Below are 14,171 nucleotides of genomic sequence, written 5' to 3' on the forward strand. Positions count from 1 at the left end.
GTAAGACCCCGTCTCAAAAACGAAAAACAAAAACCACAAAAAAACTACCCAGCTCAAGAACCTAACTCATACAGTCACACAGGACAGTCACAACGGCTCACTCACGCCTGTAATTCCAACACTCTGGGAGGCCAAGGTGGGCAGATCACCTGAAGTCAGGAGTTCGAGACCAGCCTGGCTAGAAACCCCATCTCTACCAAAAATAGGAAAATTAACTGGGTGTGGTGGCACATGCCTATAATCCCAGCTACTTAGGACGCTGAGGCAGCAGAACTGCTTGACCTGGGAGAAGGAGACTGCAGTGAGCCGAGATCACGCCACTGCATTCCAGCCTGGGAGAGAGAACAAGATTTCATCTCAAAATAAATAAATAAATAAGTAAAGTTCAGGCGGGTGGCTCACACCTGTAGGCCCAGCACTTTGAGAGGCCAAGACAGGCAGATCACCTGAGGTCAGGAGTTTGAGACCAGCTGGCCAACATGGTGAAATCCTGTCTCTACTAAAAACACAAAAATTAGCCAGGTATGGTGGCACATGCCTGTAATTCTGGCCATTCAGGAGCCTAAGGCATGAGAATCGCTTGAACCTGGGAGGCAGAGGTTGTAGTGAGCCTAGAGTGAGCCACTGCACTCCAGGCTGCGCGACAGAGACTCTGACTAAAAACAAAACAGCCAGGCGCAGTGGCTCACGCCTGTAATCCCAGCACTTTGGGAGGTTGAGGCAGGTGGATCACAAGGTCAGGAGTTCGAGACCAACCTGACCAACATGGTGAAACGCTATTTCTGCTAAAAATACAAAAATTAGCTGGGCGTGGTGGCACACACCTGTAATCCCAGCTACTTAGAGGAGGCTGAGGCAGGAGAATCACTTGAACCCAGGAGGTGGAGGCTGCAGTGAGCCAAGATCGTCCCACTGCACTCCAGCCTGGGCAACAGAGCAAGACTCCATCTCAAAAAAACAAAACAAAACAAAAACAAAAAAGAACTTCCCTCATACAAATACCCTCAGAATCCCATGGCATTTACTCTTCACCTCTATCATTTTTATCCATCCTTTGCCCGCCCTATCTCTCCAACCAATTAAGCCTTTTGGGGCTGTAGTCAGCATGTTCAATAACCGTCACTAATATATTCACTGGGAAATAAGAGTATATAGTCTTGGCCGGGCACGGTGGTTTACAGTTGTAATCCCAGCACTTCAGGAGGCCAAGGCGGGCGGATTACTTGAAGTCAGGAGTTCAAGACCATCCTGGTCAACGTGGTAAAATCCTGTCTCTACTAACAATACAAAAAATTAGCTAGGTATGGTGGGGTGTACCTGTAATCCCAGCTACTAGGGAGGCTGAGACAGGAGAACCACCCGACCTGGGAGGCAGAGGCTACAGTGAGCTGAGATCACACCACTGCAATCCAGTCTGGTCAATAGAGCAAGATTCCATCCATCTCAAAAAAATTAAAAAGTCCAGGCATGGTGGCTCATGCCTATAAACCCAGCACTTTGGGAAGCCAAAGCAGGCAGATCATCTGAGGTCAGGAGTTTGAGACCAGCCTGGCCAACATGGTGAAACCCTGTCTCTACAAAAATAACAAAAATTAGCCAGGCATGGTGGCACGTGCCTGTCATCTTGGCATCCAGGCCATTTTAGAGGCTCAGCCAGGAGAATTACTTGAACCTGGGAGGCAGAGGTTGCAGTGAGCCAATATCAAGCCACTGCCCTCCAGGCTGGGCAACAAAGCAGAGACTCAGTTTCAAAAACAAAACAAAACAACAAAAAAGAATCTCCCTCATACAAATACCCTCAGAATTCCATAGCATTTACTCTTTGCACCTACTATTTTTATCTATCCTCTGTCTGCCCTATCTTTCCAACCAGTTAAGCCTTTTTGGGGCTGTAGTCAATATTTCCAGTAACTGTCAATAATGTATTCACTGGGAAAAAACAAGAGTATATAGTCTTAGCTGGGCATGGTGGCTCACATCTGTAATCCCAGCACTTTGGGAGGCCAAGGTGGGTGAATCACTTGAGGTCAGGAGTTTGAGACCAGCCTGGCCAACATGGTAAAACCCTGTCTCTACTAACAGTACAAAAAATTAGCTGGGCATGGTGGGGTAGCCTGGAATCCCAGCTACCCAGGAGGCTGAGGCATGAGAGTTGCTTGAACCTGGGAGGCAGAAGCTGTGGTGAGCTGAGATCATGCCACTGCACTCCAGTCTGGGTGACAGAGTGAGACTCTGTCTCAAAAAAAAAAAAGAATGTATAGTCTTTAAGAAGGGGTGATAGAAGGCCAAGTGCAGTGGCTCACTCCTGTAATCCCAGCACTTTGGGAGGCCGAAGGAGGTGGATTACCTGAGGTCAGGAGTTCAAGACTAGCCTAACCAACATGGTGAAACCCTGTCTCTACTTAAAAAAAATATACAAAAAATTAGACGGGCGTGGTGTTGGGTGCCCAGCTACTCAGGAGGCTGAGGCAAGATAATCACTTGAACCCAGGAGGTGGAGGCTGCAGTGAGCCGAGATCGCACCACTGCATTCCAGTCTGGGGGACAAGAACAATACTCGGTCTCAAAAGAAAAAAAAAATGAAGTGGTGACAGGCCAAGCATGGTGGCTCACACATCTGTAATCCCCGCACTTTAGGAGGCCAAGGTGGGAGAATCACTTGCACCCAAGAGTTCATACCAGCCTGGGCAACATAGTGAGACCCCGCTGCACAAAAAATACAAAAATTAGTTGGGCATGATGGCAGACACCTTTAGTCACTGCTATTTGGGAGAATCACCTAAGCCTGGGGAATTCAAGGCTGCAGTGAGCTGTGATCATGCCACAGCATTCTAGCTTTGGTAACAGTGAGACTCTGTCTCAAAAATAAATAAAAAGGAAAGAAGATAGGGGAGCCCAGATGTTTCTAAACCTATGCCCAATGGACAGAGCTCAAAGTCTTTGTAATAGTATATACAAGGAATTCACGCCAAACAGTATTACCTGCAGAGACTTTGTTTTTTTTTTTTTTTTTGAGACGGAGTTTCGCTCGTTACCCAGGCTGGAGTGCAATGGCACAATCTCTGATCACTGCAACCTCCGCCTCCTGGGTTCAGGCAATTCTCCTCTCTCAGCCTCCTGAGTAGCTGGGACTACAGGCACGCGCCACCATGCCCAGCTAATTTTTTGTATTTTTAGTAGAGACGGGGTTTCACCATGTTGACCAGGATGGTCTCGATCTCTTGACCTCGTGATCCACCCACCTCAGCCTCCCAAAGTGCTGGGATTACAGGCGTGAGCCACCATGCCCAGCCCAACTTTGATTTTTTTTTAACCCAATCTATAGGTTTTCCTTGCTCAACCTATTCCAGAACCCATAAGAAACATTAAATATTACATAAAACTGTAACTTACATAACTTTTGAAAAATAAAATAAAAATAAATAAAAACTTTAAAAGCCATTTTTCTACTGTTTATTTGGAGAGAGTGTGTTGCTCTGTCACCCAGGTTGGAGTGCAGTGGCAGAGTCACCGCTCACTGCAGCCTCAACCTCCCAGACTCAAATGATTCTCTCCTGCCTCAGCCTCCCAAAGTGCTGGGATTACAGATGTGAGCCACCATACCTGCCTCTAGTCTTAAACAACTGTTCAAATTCTGGTTACATTCATTTTTGGTAGATAATTCTACCTTTTTATTTAAATCAAAAGGGAGATATTTGAAAAGAAAAACATTAAAAAGGGGAAACAAAGTCTTAAAACATTCAAAGCCAGTATGTATTTTTTGTGCCTTTACTGTTCATGCCCATTTATTCTTTAAATTATCTTACACATCTGATACAGTTAAGTCTCAAAGTGTTCTTTTTTTTTTCTTTTGAGATGAAGTTTCACTCTGTCACTGGGCTGGAGTGCAGTGGCACAATCTCAGCTCACTGCAACCTCCACCAGGAATCATCTTCTTTTTTCATTTTTGAGACAGGATCTTGCTGTCGCCCAGGCTGGAGTGTGGTCACATAATCACAATTCACTGCAGCCTTGACCTCCCGAGTAGCTGGAACTACAGGCACACACTACCATGCCTGGTTGATTTTTTTTAAATTTTAGTAGTAACAAAGTCTCCCTATGTTGCCCAGGCTGGTCTTGAACTCCTGGCTTCAATCTAGCCTCAGCCTCCTAAAATGCTGGAACACAGGCATAAGCCACCACACCTGGCCCATAAATACTCTTTTTAAAGAGTTTTGTCAGACCAGCCTGGCCAACATGATGAAACCCCATCTCTACTAAAGACACAAAAATTACCCAGGAACGGTGGTGGGCGCCTGTAATCCCAGCTACTCGGAGGCTGAGGTAGGAGAATGGCTTGAGCTCAGGAGGTGGAGGATGCAGTGGGCTGACATCATGCCACTGCACTCTAGCCTGGGTGACTGAGCAAGAGACTGTCTCAAAAAAAAGAGTTTTGTCTACTTGGTTCTCAGCACATAGCAGTCTGAAGATATTTTTAGTTGATGCATCCACCAAGAAGAGATACTGGGGAGGTGGGATAGGGAATATATGGTGCTAACGGCATATACTAGTAGAGGTCAGGGATGTTGTTAAACATCTCACAATGCAGGCTGGGCGCGGTGGCTCAAGCCTGTAATCCCAGCACTTTGGGAGGCCGAGGCAGGTGGATCACGAGGTCAAGAGATCGAGACCATCCTGGTCAACATGGTGAAACCCCATCTCTTCTAAAAATACAAAAAATTAGCTGGGCATGGTGGTGTGTGCCTGTAATCCCAGCTACTCAGGAGGCTGAGGCAGGAGAATTGCCTGAACCCAGGAGGCAGAGGTTGCGGTGAGCCGAGATCATGCCATTGCACTCCAGCCTGGGTAACAAGAGCGAAACTCCGTCTCAAAAAAAAAAAACCTCACAATGCACAGGAGAGTCACTCAACAAAGAACTATCTGCCCAAAATGTCAATACTGCCAAGTTTAAGAAACCCATGGTCTACAGAAATCAAAGACTTACTTTTAGAGATTTGCAACTACTTCTGGTATAGAATAATCTAGATCAAGCGACATCAAATATATTACAATTTTAAAGGAAGGCCAGGCGCGGTGGCTCACGCCTGTAATCCCAGCACTTTGGGATGCCAAGGTGAGCAGATCATGAGGTCAAGAAATCGAGACCATCCTGGCCAACATGGTAAAACCTCGTCTCTACTAAAAATACAAAAATTAGCTGGGCATAGTGGCGTGTGCCTGTAGTCCCAGCTACTCAGGAGGCTGAAGCAGGAGAACTGCTTGAACCCAGGAGGCGGAAGTTATAGTGAGCCAAGATCATGCCACTGCACTTCAGCCTAGAACCTGGTGACAGAGCAACCCTGTCTCAAAAAAACAATTTTTTTAAAGGAAAATATTATATAAATCTATTTAAATGATGACAGAAAACTTAATGTTCTACAGTAATTTTCATGAAACCAATTTGTTTATGCAACAGATTTAAACATGCTCTATGAGAATACTAGAAAATAATACCAAAGTGCAATTACAACCTGAAAAACCAACAAGTGCCCTACAGCATAAGACCAAGCAAGAGTAAATGCACTGATTTAAGGGTGTTTTATTTCATTAGTTTCAAATTTTAAAATATTTTACATGTTGAAATTCAAGTAAATCTGGCTGGATGTGGTAGCTCATGCCTATAATCCTAGCACTTTGGGAGGCTGAGGCGGGCAGATCACTTAAGGTTAGAATTTGAGACCAGCCTGCCCAACATGGTGTAACCCCATCTCTACCCAAAATGCAAAAATTAGCTGGGCATGGTGGTGGGCACCTGTAATCCCAGCTCCTGGGGAGGCTGAGGCAGAAAAATCACTGGAACCTGAGAGGCAGAGGTTGCAGTCAGCTGAGATCCCGCCATTGCACTCCAGCCTGAGCGAGAGAGTGAGATTCCTTCTCAAAAAAAAGAAAGAAAAAAAAAAAAGAAAGAAAGAAATTCAATTAAATCTTGGGTTTTTTTCTCATATATATATATTTTAAAGATGAGGTTTCACCATGTTGGTCAGGCTGATCTTAAACTCCCAACCTCAGTTGATCTGCCCACCTTGGCCTCCAAAGTGCTTAGATTACAGGCATGAGCCACTGCGCCCGGCCTCAGAAATTCAACTAAATCTTAAATTATAGGGAACACTATTTCAATGAGATTGAACTGTGTTTAAATCCTTTAACCAGTAATACAAACCAAGCTCGATTTTTTTTAAATAAATAAAAGCATGCCTATCCTTGGAAAGTCATGACAGCATGGTATAATATGAACACAAGCAGACCTAGATCCAAATCCCAAGTTCCATGTTTGCAGACAAATAATTTAGCTTGCCTGAATCTCTATATTCTCACCTAGGAAATAGGAAATCTAAAGAACTGTTCTTGAGAATTAGCAATAATGTATAAACAAATGATACTAAGAACAACCAGCCATTCTACAAATGGCAGCTAGTTACTAATAGCAGCATTAATAGTAAAAAATACAACCTATGAATAATTATCCTTTTTTTTAGATGTGCCTCTTCAGAGGGTTTTATATCCTCATAATCAACAATTTACTTATGTAATCCAACTCATAAAATAATTATAAAATGTACTTTATATCAATATTCCATGCCTAACAACTTTGGAATATTATTTAAAACGACTTAAAATTCATACTCATATTTAAAAATAAACATCTAAAACAAAGAAAATAAATATTAATAAATTAAAAAGAAACATCTGACAAATTTCCAAACACTGTCTTAAGGGAAAGAGGCCAAATGGTGCCTTTTTTGAGTAAATCACGTTCATATGACACATAATTCAAAAAATATCTACTCCCCATGCCCCAGAGACCCAATTCCCCTACACAGAAAGCAGTCAATTTTTCCAATTTCTCATGAAACCTTTTACCTGCACAGGCAAATACACATATTCCCCTCCATTTGAAACAAATGGTGGCCTCTCCCACACTATTCTGTATCTTGCTTTTCACATTTATCTTGTTGGCTGTATTTTAATTAACACACTCTAAGAATGGCCACCACAATCCAACAAGCGTCAGCTATCTCTACAAAGACACTTAAAAGGCCACCCCAAAAAGTCCTTAAATCAACCAGTGTTCTTACTAAACACAAGCACACAAGCATATGAAATAAACTTTGGTAAAGTGCAGATTTACCAAAAAAGTGACATGATGAAATAGTTATTTGATCAGCCATTCAAAAGACTGGATTTACACCCTTAAAAAGGAAACACATGGACTGTACTACAAGTCCTTCAATGAGTTGAAAATAACAATCTACTTATAGATCTGGGACACTAAAATGTCAAAAAATAATGGTGAAAATAAGCTATTTATTGGTTATATTTATTCCAAGATTAAGTGATGTGAACTTTTCCTAAATGTTCTTTGCAACTTATTTTCCTAGAAGAAGTTTCTTTCCATATTTCTATAGGTACTGTTCTCAAAAAAAAAAAAAGTTTGTCGTCCCTATTTTCTTCTTCTGAAACGCTTATGATACTTATTTGAAGTAAACCATCATCCCTTATGTATAATGAGCAGTGTTATTTTAACAATATGCATTACTAGAGAGCAATACAAGTATTTCTGGTAATCTTCAAGTTAAGTACTAAGAATACCACGGTGAAGTCAGCTCATAAAAAGCAGAGACCATATAAATTACTAGAGTAGTAACTTACCACTTTTCAGTAATAGAAAATAAAGCATTAAAAGTCTATTAAGTTTCAAGCTTCTACAACCTTATTAAACAAGAAATGTTTTAGGTTGTTGGCAACAATATTAGCTGCTATCTTCCATTAGAAGTATATATGTCAAATATCCTGGAATACATTTTCATATTAAGTTAAAATTGCTGTTTCACTGTTATCAATACAAACACTTATGACTCTGTTTCTGCACTGTACCACAAAATACAAAGTCATCCTTCCATTCAGAGTTTTGGCATATGAACAGAGGTCAGAGTTCATACACATGCTCTGTAAAACTGATCATGACTTACATACTACTACTTTCAAGAAGCCTATTTGTCATTTTTGAATTTTAAACAATTTTTTCTTCATGTCTACTCATCACATACTTAGAATGCTGAATTTCACTAATCACTATCGACATTATCGAAGTACTAACCGTAAAAGAAAAAACACAAAAGCAACGATATATTCAATAATGGTACGTGAATCTTGAAAATAACCATTTTCTGTATTACTTTTTGTTTAATCCTTGTGGGGAAGGCAATCTGGTATTCTTGTTGATTTTTGGTATGAAAAACTGTACTAATACTTATGTAATTCTGAGTCAAATTACTAGAGCATTGTGAATATCTTACTTAAACGTACTAATATATCTAAATTCTGCAGGATTTAAGAGCAACGGGAGGCAATTTTTTTGAAAATCTGCTATATCGTGATAAATCTACTCAATAAAGAGATAAAACAGTGTATTAATCTGGTAAAAGCACACGTTTTTAATAGGTCTACTTTTCAAAAGTAAGAATCAAGTTAACTATGAGGGACATCATAATGAAGTTTCGTGGCACAACACTAGTCACAGAGGTACTGTATTAGGACAGTCTCTCTGATCTGTAACTTGTAAACAATATTTTGAAATAAGCTACTCTTACATTCCATTTTTTTTCTAACTAAAAATATTTAAATGTCTTTAATACACCAAACACCTTGCCTTTGCCCACTCAAAGACTGAGATGTCGATAAAGACGAGGCCTAGGAATTTGGGGGTAAAGTGGAAAAGACATAACGATCTCATTTGGAATTAACTTGCTAACAGAGGTGAAAATTCCCTTATCCCTGCCACCGAATAAGACAGTATTCTATTATTCTCCCCTTGACTCCTAACACCCAACTAAGAAGGACTAACTCTGAATGTCCTTCCTTTTTAATCGATACCTAAGGACTCACCGCTCCTTCCCTAAGAAAAGGACGGTGACGGCCTGACAGGCAATAACCCAGAATATCCTCAAAAGTGTGGGCCTTAGAGCAGCACCGGCTCCTCCGGATACAGTTACCACCTTTCCCCTTCCCCCAACCCACTTCCCGGGTTTTCTCGGGCTCGGCCTGCTCCCTCCCCACCCCAGAGCCACACTTCCAGCTGTGGCCACCGCCTCGGGTTCTCTCGTGAGCTTCCATCCCGCCGAGGAGTTCCCCCCTGTCCATCAGTTCCCCAAACTGTGTTCCACCCCAGACCCCCCGCCCGCCGAGACCGTCCATCCTAGCGCTGTGGGAGGGGAGGGGAAGGCGGCGGAAGGAGGAGGGGAGCACTACTGCTTCCCCACAGGCAGAAGGGCGGCCGCAAGGAGGGCCACCCAGGGACTACCGGGGATATCGGGGTCACGCTGGGAGGACCCTCCCGCCCGGGCAGAGGTGGGGGATGTCCGGGAGTTCATTTCTGACCTCCTCGCTCTTCAGCACCTCCTTGAACTCCCGCTTGATTCGCTGCACCGCGATGTTGGCCATGTCTCCGCCCGCAGCTGATTCGTACCCGCCTCCTCCGCCACCGCTACGACCACCGCCACCGCCGCCACCTCTTCCTCCACCGCCTCCTCCCTCAGCGATTCAGACCCGAGCACACGAACACTGCCACTACCACCCCGGCCACCGCGCTCTCCTCAGTGTGGAATCACCTCCGCGCCCGGCCACCAAAATGGCGCCGGGTCCGCGCATGCGCATGATGCTGACCCGGCCGGGCGGCGCAGCCGCTCCCGTTGTAGCCCCCATTCGCCCGAGCCACGAGCGCGCGTCTCGACTGGGGCTGCGGCCGCTTGACTCCGCCCTGCCGGCGTCTGGAGCCGGGAGGGTGCGCCTTCCAAACTGGCCGGGACCGCCGGTCCTCCCCGGCGCCTCCACTTCTGTTTAAACCCGGGTGCTGTGGTCCGGGCTGCCAACCCCTGGACTCTGACCGAAGGTTCGGGTGCAACCGAACGGTTCCCGAGGCCGCAATCGGCTGGAGCGCCTTCCTGACTCAGCTAGACCCGGAACCCGGTGGCTGAACGCCGGGTGCGGGAAAACGTCTAGTGCAGGAAAACGCTCTCCCGGAACTCGATCCGGCCCATTTTCAGTTGGTGTAGCCCCAGAAAATCCGCTGCAGTCGTTTTTGTTCTGCAACATTTATAGTACCAAGATTATTCCCACCATCTCAGGTAGCACAGATTATTGAATTAAGGCTGGTTATTGTTGAATCAGATCCGGTTTGAGACAGGTATTACGTGGAGAGGCCTGATGATGGATCTAGAAGCCAGATGTTGATCTTTGACCTATTTAGATAATACAGAGCTTGATACACACACACACACACACACACACTCGCGCGCGCGAGCACATACTCCCACTCCTATACACACTCACTCCTGTGCCCATCCCTAGAGTGTAGGATGGCCCCAAGACACACTCTCTCTCTCACTCATTCTTGTGCCCATGTCTGAACTAAAGCATGTGAAAATTCATATAAAAGTGAAAATTGGAGAAATAGAAACAATTATAGTGCTTTTCAGGGCACTGGGGGTGGGGGAGGGGAGCTTTACTTCTGTAAACCTAGGCCTACAAAGGTGCCTGGTGCTAGTAGGCACTCAATAAATATTGAATGAATAAATGAGTACACGTAAGAGTAAAATGTTTTGGCTGCCACGGCGGATCGCTTGAGGTCAGGAGTTCGAGACCAAGACTGGCCAACATGGTAAAACCCCGTCTCTACTAAAAATACAAAAATCAGCCAGACATGGTGGCGGGCGCCTGCAATCCCAGCTACTCTGGAGGCTGAGGCAGGAGAATCGCTTGAACCCCGGGGACAGAGGTTGCAGTGAGCGATATCGGGCCACTGCACTCCAGCCTGGGCGACAGATCTGTCTCAAACAAAACAGAACAAAAAGTGCAAAATACTTTAAGTGGAAAGTCAGTTTGAAAGTGGTTTCTGGTCGGGCACGGTGGCTCAGTGCTGTAATCCCAGCACTTTGGGCGGCCGATGGTGGCAGATCGCTTGAGCCCAGGAGTTGGACACCAGCCTGGGCCCCATGGTGAAGTTCCATCTCTAAAGATAATAATAATTTTTTTTTTTTAGAGTGGTTTCTAAGGCTCATAGTAATAATGATATGGTACTGAGAAACACTTTGAATAGAACATTTTAGAATGAGTAATAAAGATGTTATTTTAGAAGTTTATACTTCATGTACTGCCTTCACCTAGCCAACCAATAAAATATCTTATTTTAAAAATATCACAAACACATGGTCTTAGCAAAAGTAATTATAATTGTGGCACCAAATACGGAAATAGCCAATGGAGGTGAATCAGTGGCGGCATAAGGCAAAAGAGAATTTCTTAAACTCCTGCCCCAGGTACCAAGAGGAGAATTTTAAATTCCAGTTTACTCCCATGCCAGCTCTCTTGCCAGCTTTGATTTCCTCATCTGCGAAATGAGAAAACTGGATTGGATTATCTCTTCCAAGTTTTAAGAGTTCAGAACTCTATAAAATATCTCAAAACATTCCCCCTAAGTGGACTGACATAAATTATATAAACCCTTCTAACAGAGCCCCCTAGTGGTCCTAAGAGGACTCAACCATATACATAGGTCATGGTACAAGTAATTATTGGCTTAATGTAAATCACCCAATGCTATATGTATTTGTGCCAGTAGACTTAAAAAAAAAACTATTTTGAAGAGTGCAAAAACTTTTTGAGCACTTTACATTATCACTATTCAATCCTAATCTTGGAATGTAAAGAAACTTGGAATACTCAAAGGGGGACCAGGTAGAAGTTTCCAGGCCAGGGCTGTGGCTCACGCCTGTAATCCCAGCACTTTGGGAGGCCAAGGTAGGTGGATGATGAAGTCAGGAGTTTGAGACCAGCCTAGCCAGCATGGTGAAATCCCGTGTCTACTAAAAATCCAAATAATTAACTGGACATGATGGTGCATGCCTGGAATCCCAGCTACTGGGGAGGCTGAGGGAGGAGAATCATTTGAACCCAGGAGGCAGAGGTTGCAATGAGCCGAGATCATGCCACTGCACTCCAGCCTGGGTGATAGAGTGAGACTCTGTCTCAAAAAAAAAAAAAAAAGAAAAGAAAAAGAAAGAAAAACAAATAGCTCTACAAAGAAATATTAAAAAACTAGCCAGGGGTGGTGGCACATTCCTGTAGTCCTAGCTGCTTGGGAGGCTGAAGTGAGGCTGGCTTGAGCACAGGAGTTTCAGGCTGTGTGAGCTATGATTGTATCACTGCATTCTAACCTGGTGTCAGAGTGAGACCCTGCCTCTAAAATGATAAATAAAATAAAATAATTCCAAAAGAAAAAGTTTATTTATTAAAGGGTATGACACAGCATATATTTGTGAGGAGAGAAAGGAATATGCTTGTATATATGATGCTTGTGAACCATAAAATATCACTGGAAAAATGTAGAAGAAACTGATAACAGTGGTTACCTCTCAGTATGGAATTTAACAACCAGGCACGGTCGTTCATGCCTGTAATCCCAACACTTTGAGTGGTCAAGGCGGGGCGGATCACCTGAAGTCAGGAGTTCAAGACCAGCCTGACCAATATGGAGAAACCACATCTCTACTAAAAATACAAAATCAGCGCCAGGCGTGGTGGCTCACACCTGTAATCCCAGCACTTAGGGAGGCCAAAGCAGGCATATCATCTGAAGTCAGGAGTTCAAGACCAACCTGGCCAGCATGGTGAAACCCTGTCTCTATTAAAAATACAAAAATTAGCCAGTCGTGGTGGCAGGCACCTGTAATCCCAGCTACTCAGGAGGCTGAGGCAAGAGAATTGCTTGAACCTGGGAGGCGGAGGTTGCAGTGAGCCAAGATCGCACCATTGCACTCCAGCGTAGGTGACAAGAGCCAGACTTTGTCTCAAAAAAACAAAAAAATTAGCTGGGAGTGGTGGTGCATGCCTGTAATCCTAGCTCCTCAGGAGTCTGCGGCAGGAGAATCGCTTGGACCCAGGAAGCGGAGGTTGCGGTGAGCTGAGATCATGCCATTGCACTCCAGCCTGAGCAACAGGAGCAAAGCTTCATCAAAAAAAAAAAAGAAGAAGAAGAAAAGAAAGAAACTTAAGTAATTTGGGGGAAGCAAAGTAGGAGAATTTTCATCATATCTCCTGTTGTATATTTCACCCACCTAAAAATAAATTTTAAAAAATGTGTTTCTAGTAATGCAGAACATAAGCTCTTCACTATTATGATCTAATTCTGATTAACTTCATTAACTAAATAATTAAATAAATATTTATTGAATGCCTACTATGTGCTAGGCCCTGGAGGCATATCAATGAACAAGAGGTTAAAATATCTGCAATTGAAGAATTTACATTTTAGCAGGGATGGAGAGAATTAACCTCAAACTATAGTATACAGACATCTGAGGGATCACTGAGACAGTTACAGGCATTCAATCTACCGTGCTTAAACTGTGGTTGGTTTGCTTGCTTTTTAATTTATTTTATTTTATTTATTTATTTTATTTTTGAGACGGAGTTTCGCTCTTGTTACCCAGGCTGGAGTGCAATGGCGCAATCTCGGCTCACTGCAACCTCCGCCTCCTGGGTTCAGGCAATTCTCCTGCCTCAGCCACCAGAGTAGCCGGGATTACAGTCACACGCCACCATGCCCAGCTAATTTCTTTGTATTTTTAGTAGAGACGGGGTTTCACCATGTTGATCAGGATGGTCTCGATCTCTTGACCTCGTGATCCACCCTCCTCGGCCTCCCAAAGTGCTGGGATTATAGGCTTGAGCCACCGCACCCGGCCCTATTTTATTTTTTGAGACAGAGTCTCGTTCTGTCACTCACTGCAACCTCCGCCTCCTGGGTTCAAGCAATTCTCCTGCCTCAGCCTCTGAAGTAGCTGGGATTACAGGCTCATGTCACCACACCTGGCTAATTTTTTGTATTTTTAGTAGAGATGGGGTTTCACCGTGTTAGCCAGAATGGTCTCGATCTCCTTACCTCATGATCCACATGCCTCAGCCTCCCAAAGTGCTGGGATTACAGGCGTGAACCACCTCGCCCAGCCCCATCCCAAGTTTTTAACACAGAAAGTTATTGTAATCTTTTCTTCCCGAAGCTTTATATTGAAGAAAGCAGCTGTAATTATCAACGTTTAGGCCGGGCACGGTGGCTCAAGCCTGTAATCCCAGCA

At 44.0% G+C, this 14,171-nt stretch overlaps 1 protein-coding gene across 7 annotated transcripts in view; it reads right to left on the reverse strand.

Annotated features, from left to right (window-relative positions):
* The window catches only part of UBE2K (ubiquitin conjugating enzyme E2 K), a 120,922-nt gene that overhangs the window by 65,710 nt on the left and 41,041 nt on the right, over nucleotides 1-14,171 (reverse strand). For 4 of the 7 annotated variants that reach the window (XM_035293865.3, XM_017970616.4, XM_008993465.5 and 1 more), the window contains exon 1: nucleotides 9,418-9,669. The exons of the other annotated variants lie outside the window; for them this stretch is intronic. In XM_035293865.3, the coding sequence (XP_035149756.1) occupies nucleotides 9,418-9,480 (63 nt within the window). In that variant the 5' untranslated portion in view covers nucleotides 9,481-9,669. Of the gene's footprint in view, nucleotides 1-9,417; nucleotides 9,670-14,171 lie in introns of those variants that run through there. 7 annotated transcript variants of the gene reach the window in all.

The sequence above is a fragment of the Callithrix jacchus genome, chromosome 3 (genome assembly GCF_049354715.1).
Source record: "Callithrix jacchus isolate 240 chromosome 3, calJac240_pri, whole genome shotgun sequence".
Taxonomy (NCBI): domain Eukaryota; kingdom Metazoa; phylum Chordata; class Mammalia; order Primates; family Cebidae; genus Callithrix; species Callithrix jacchus.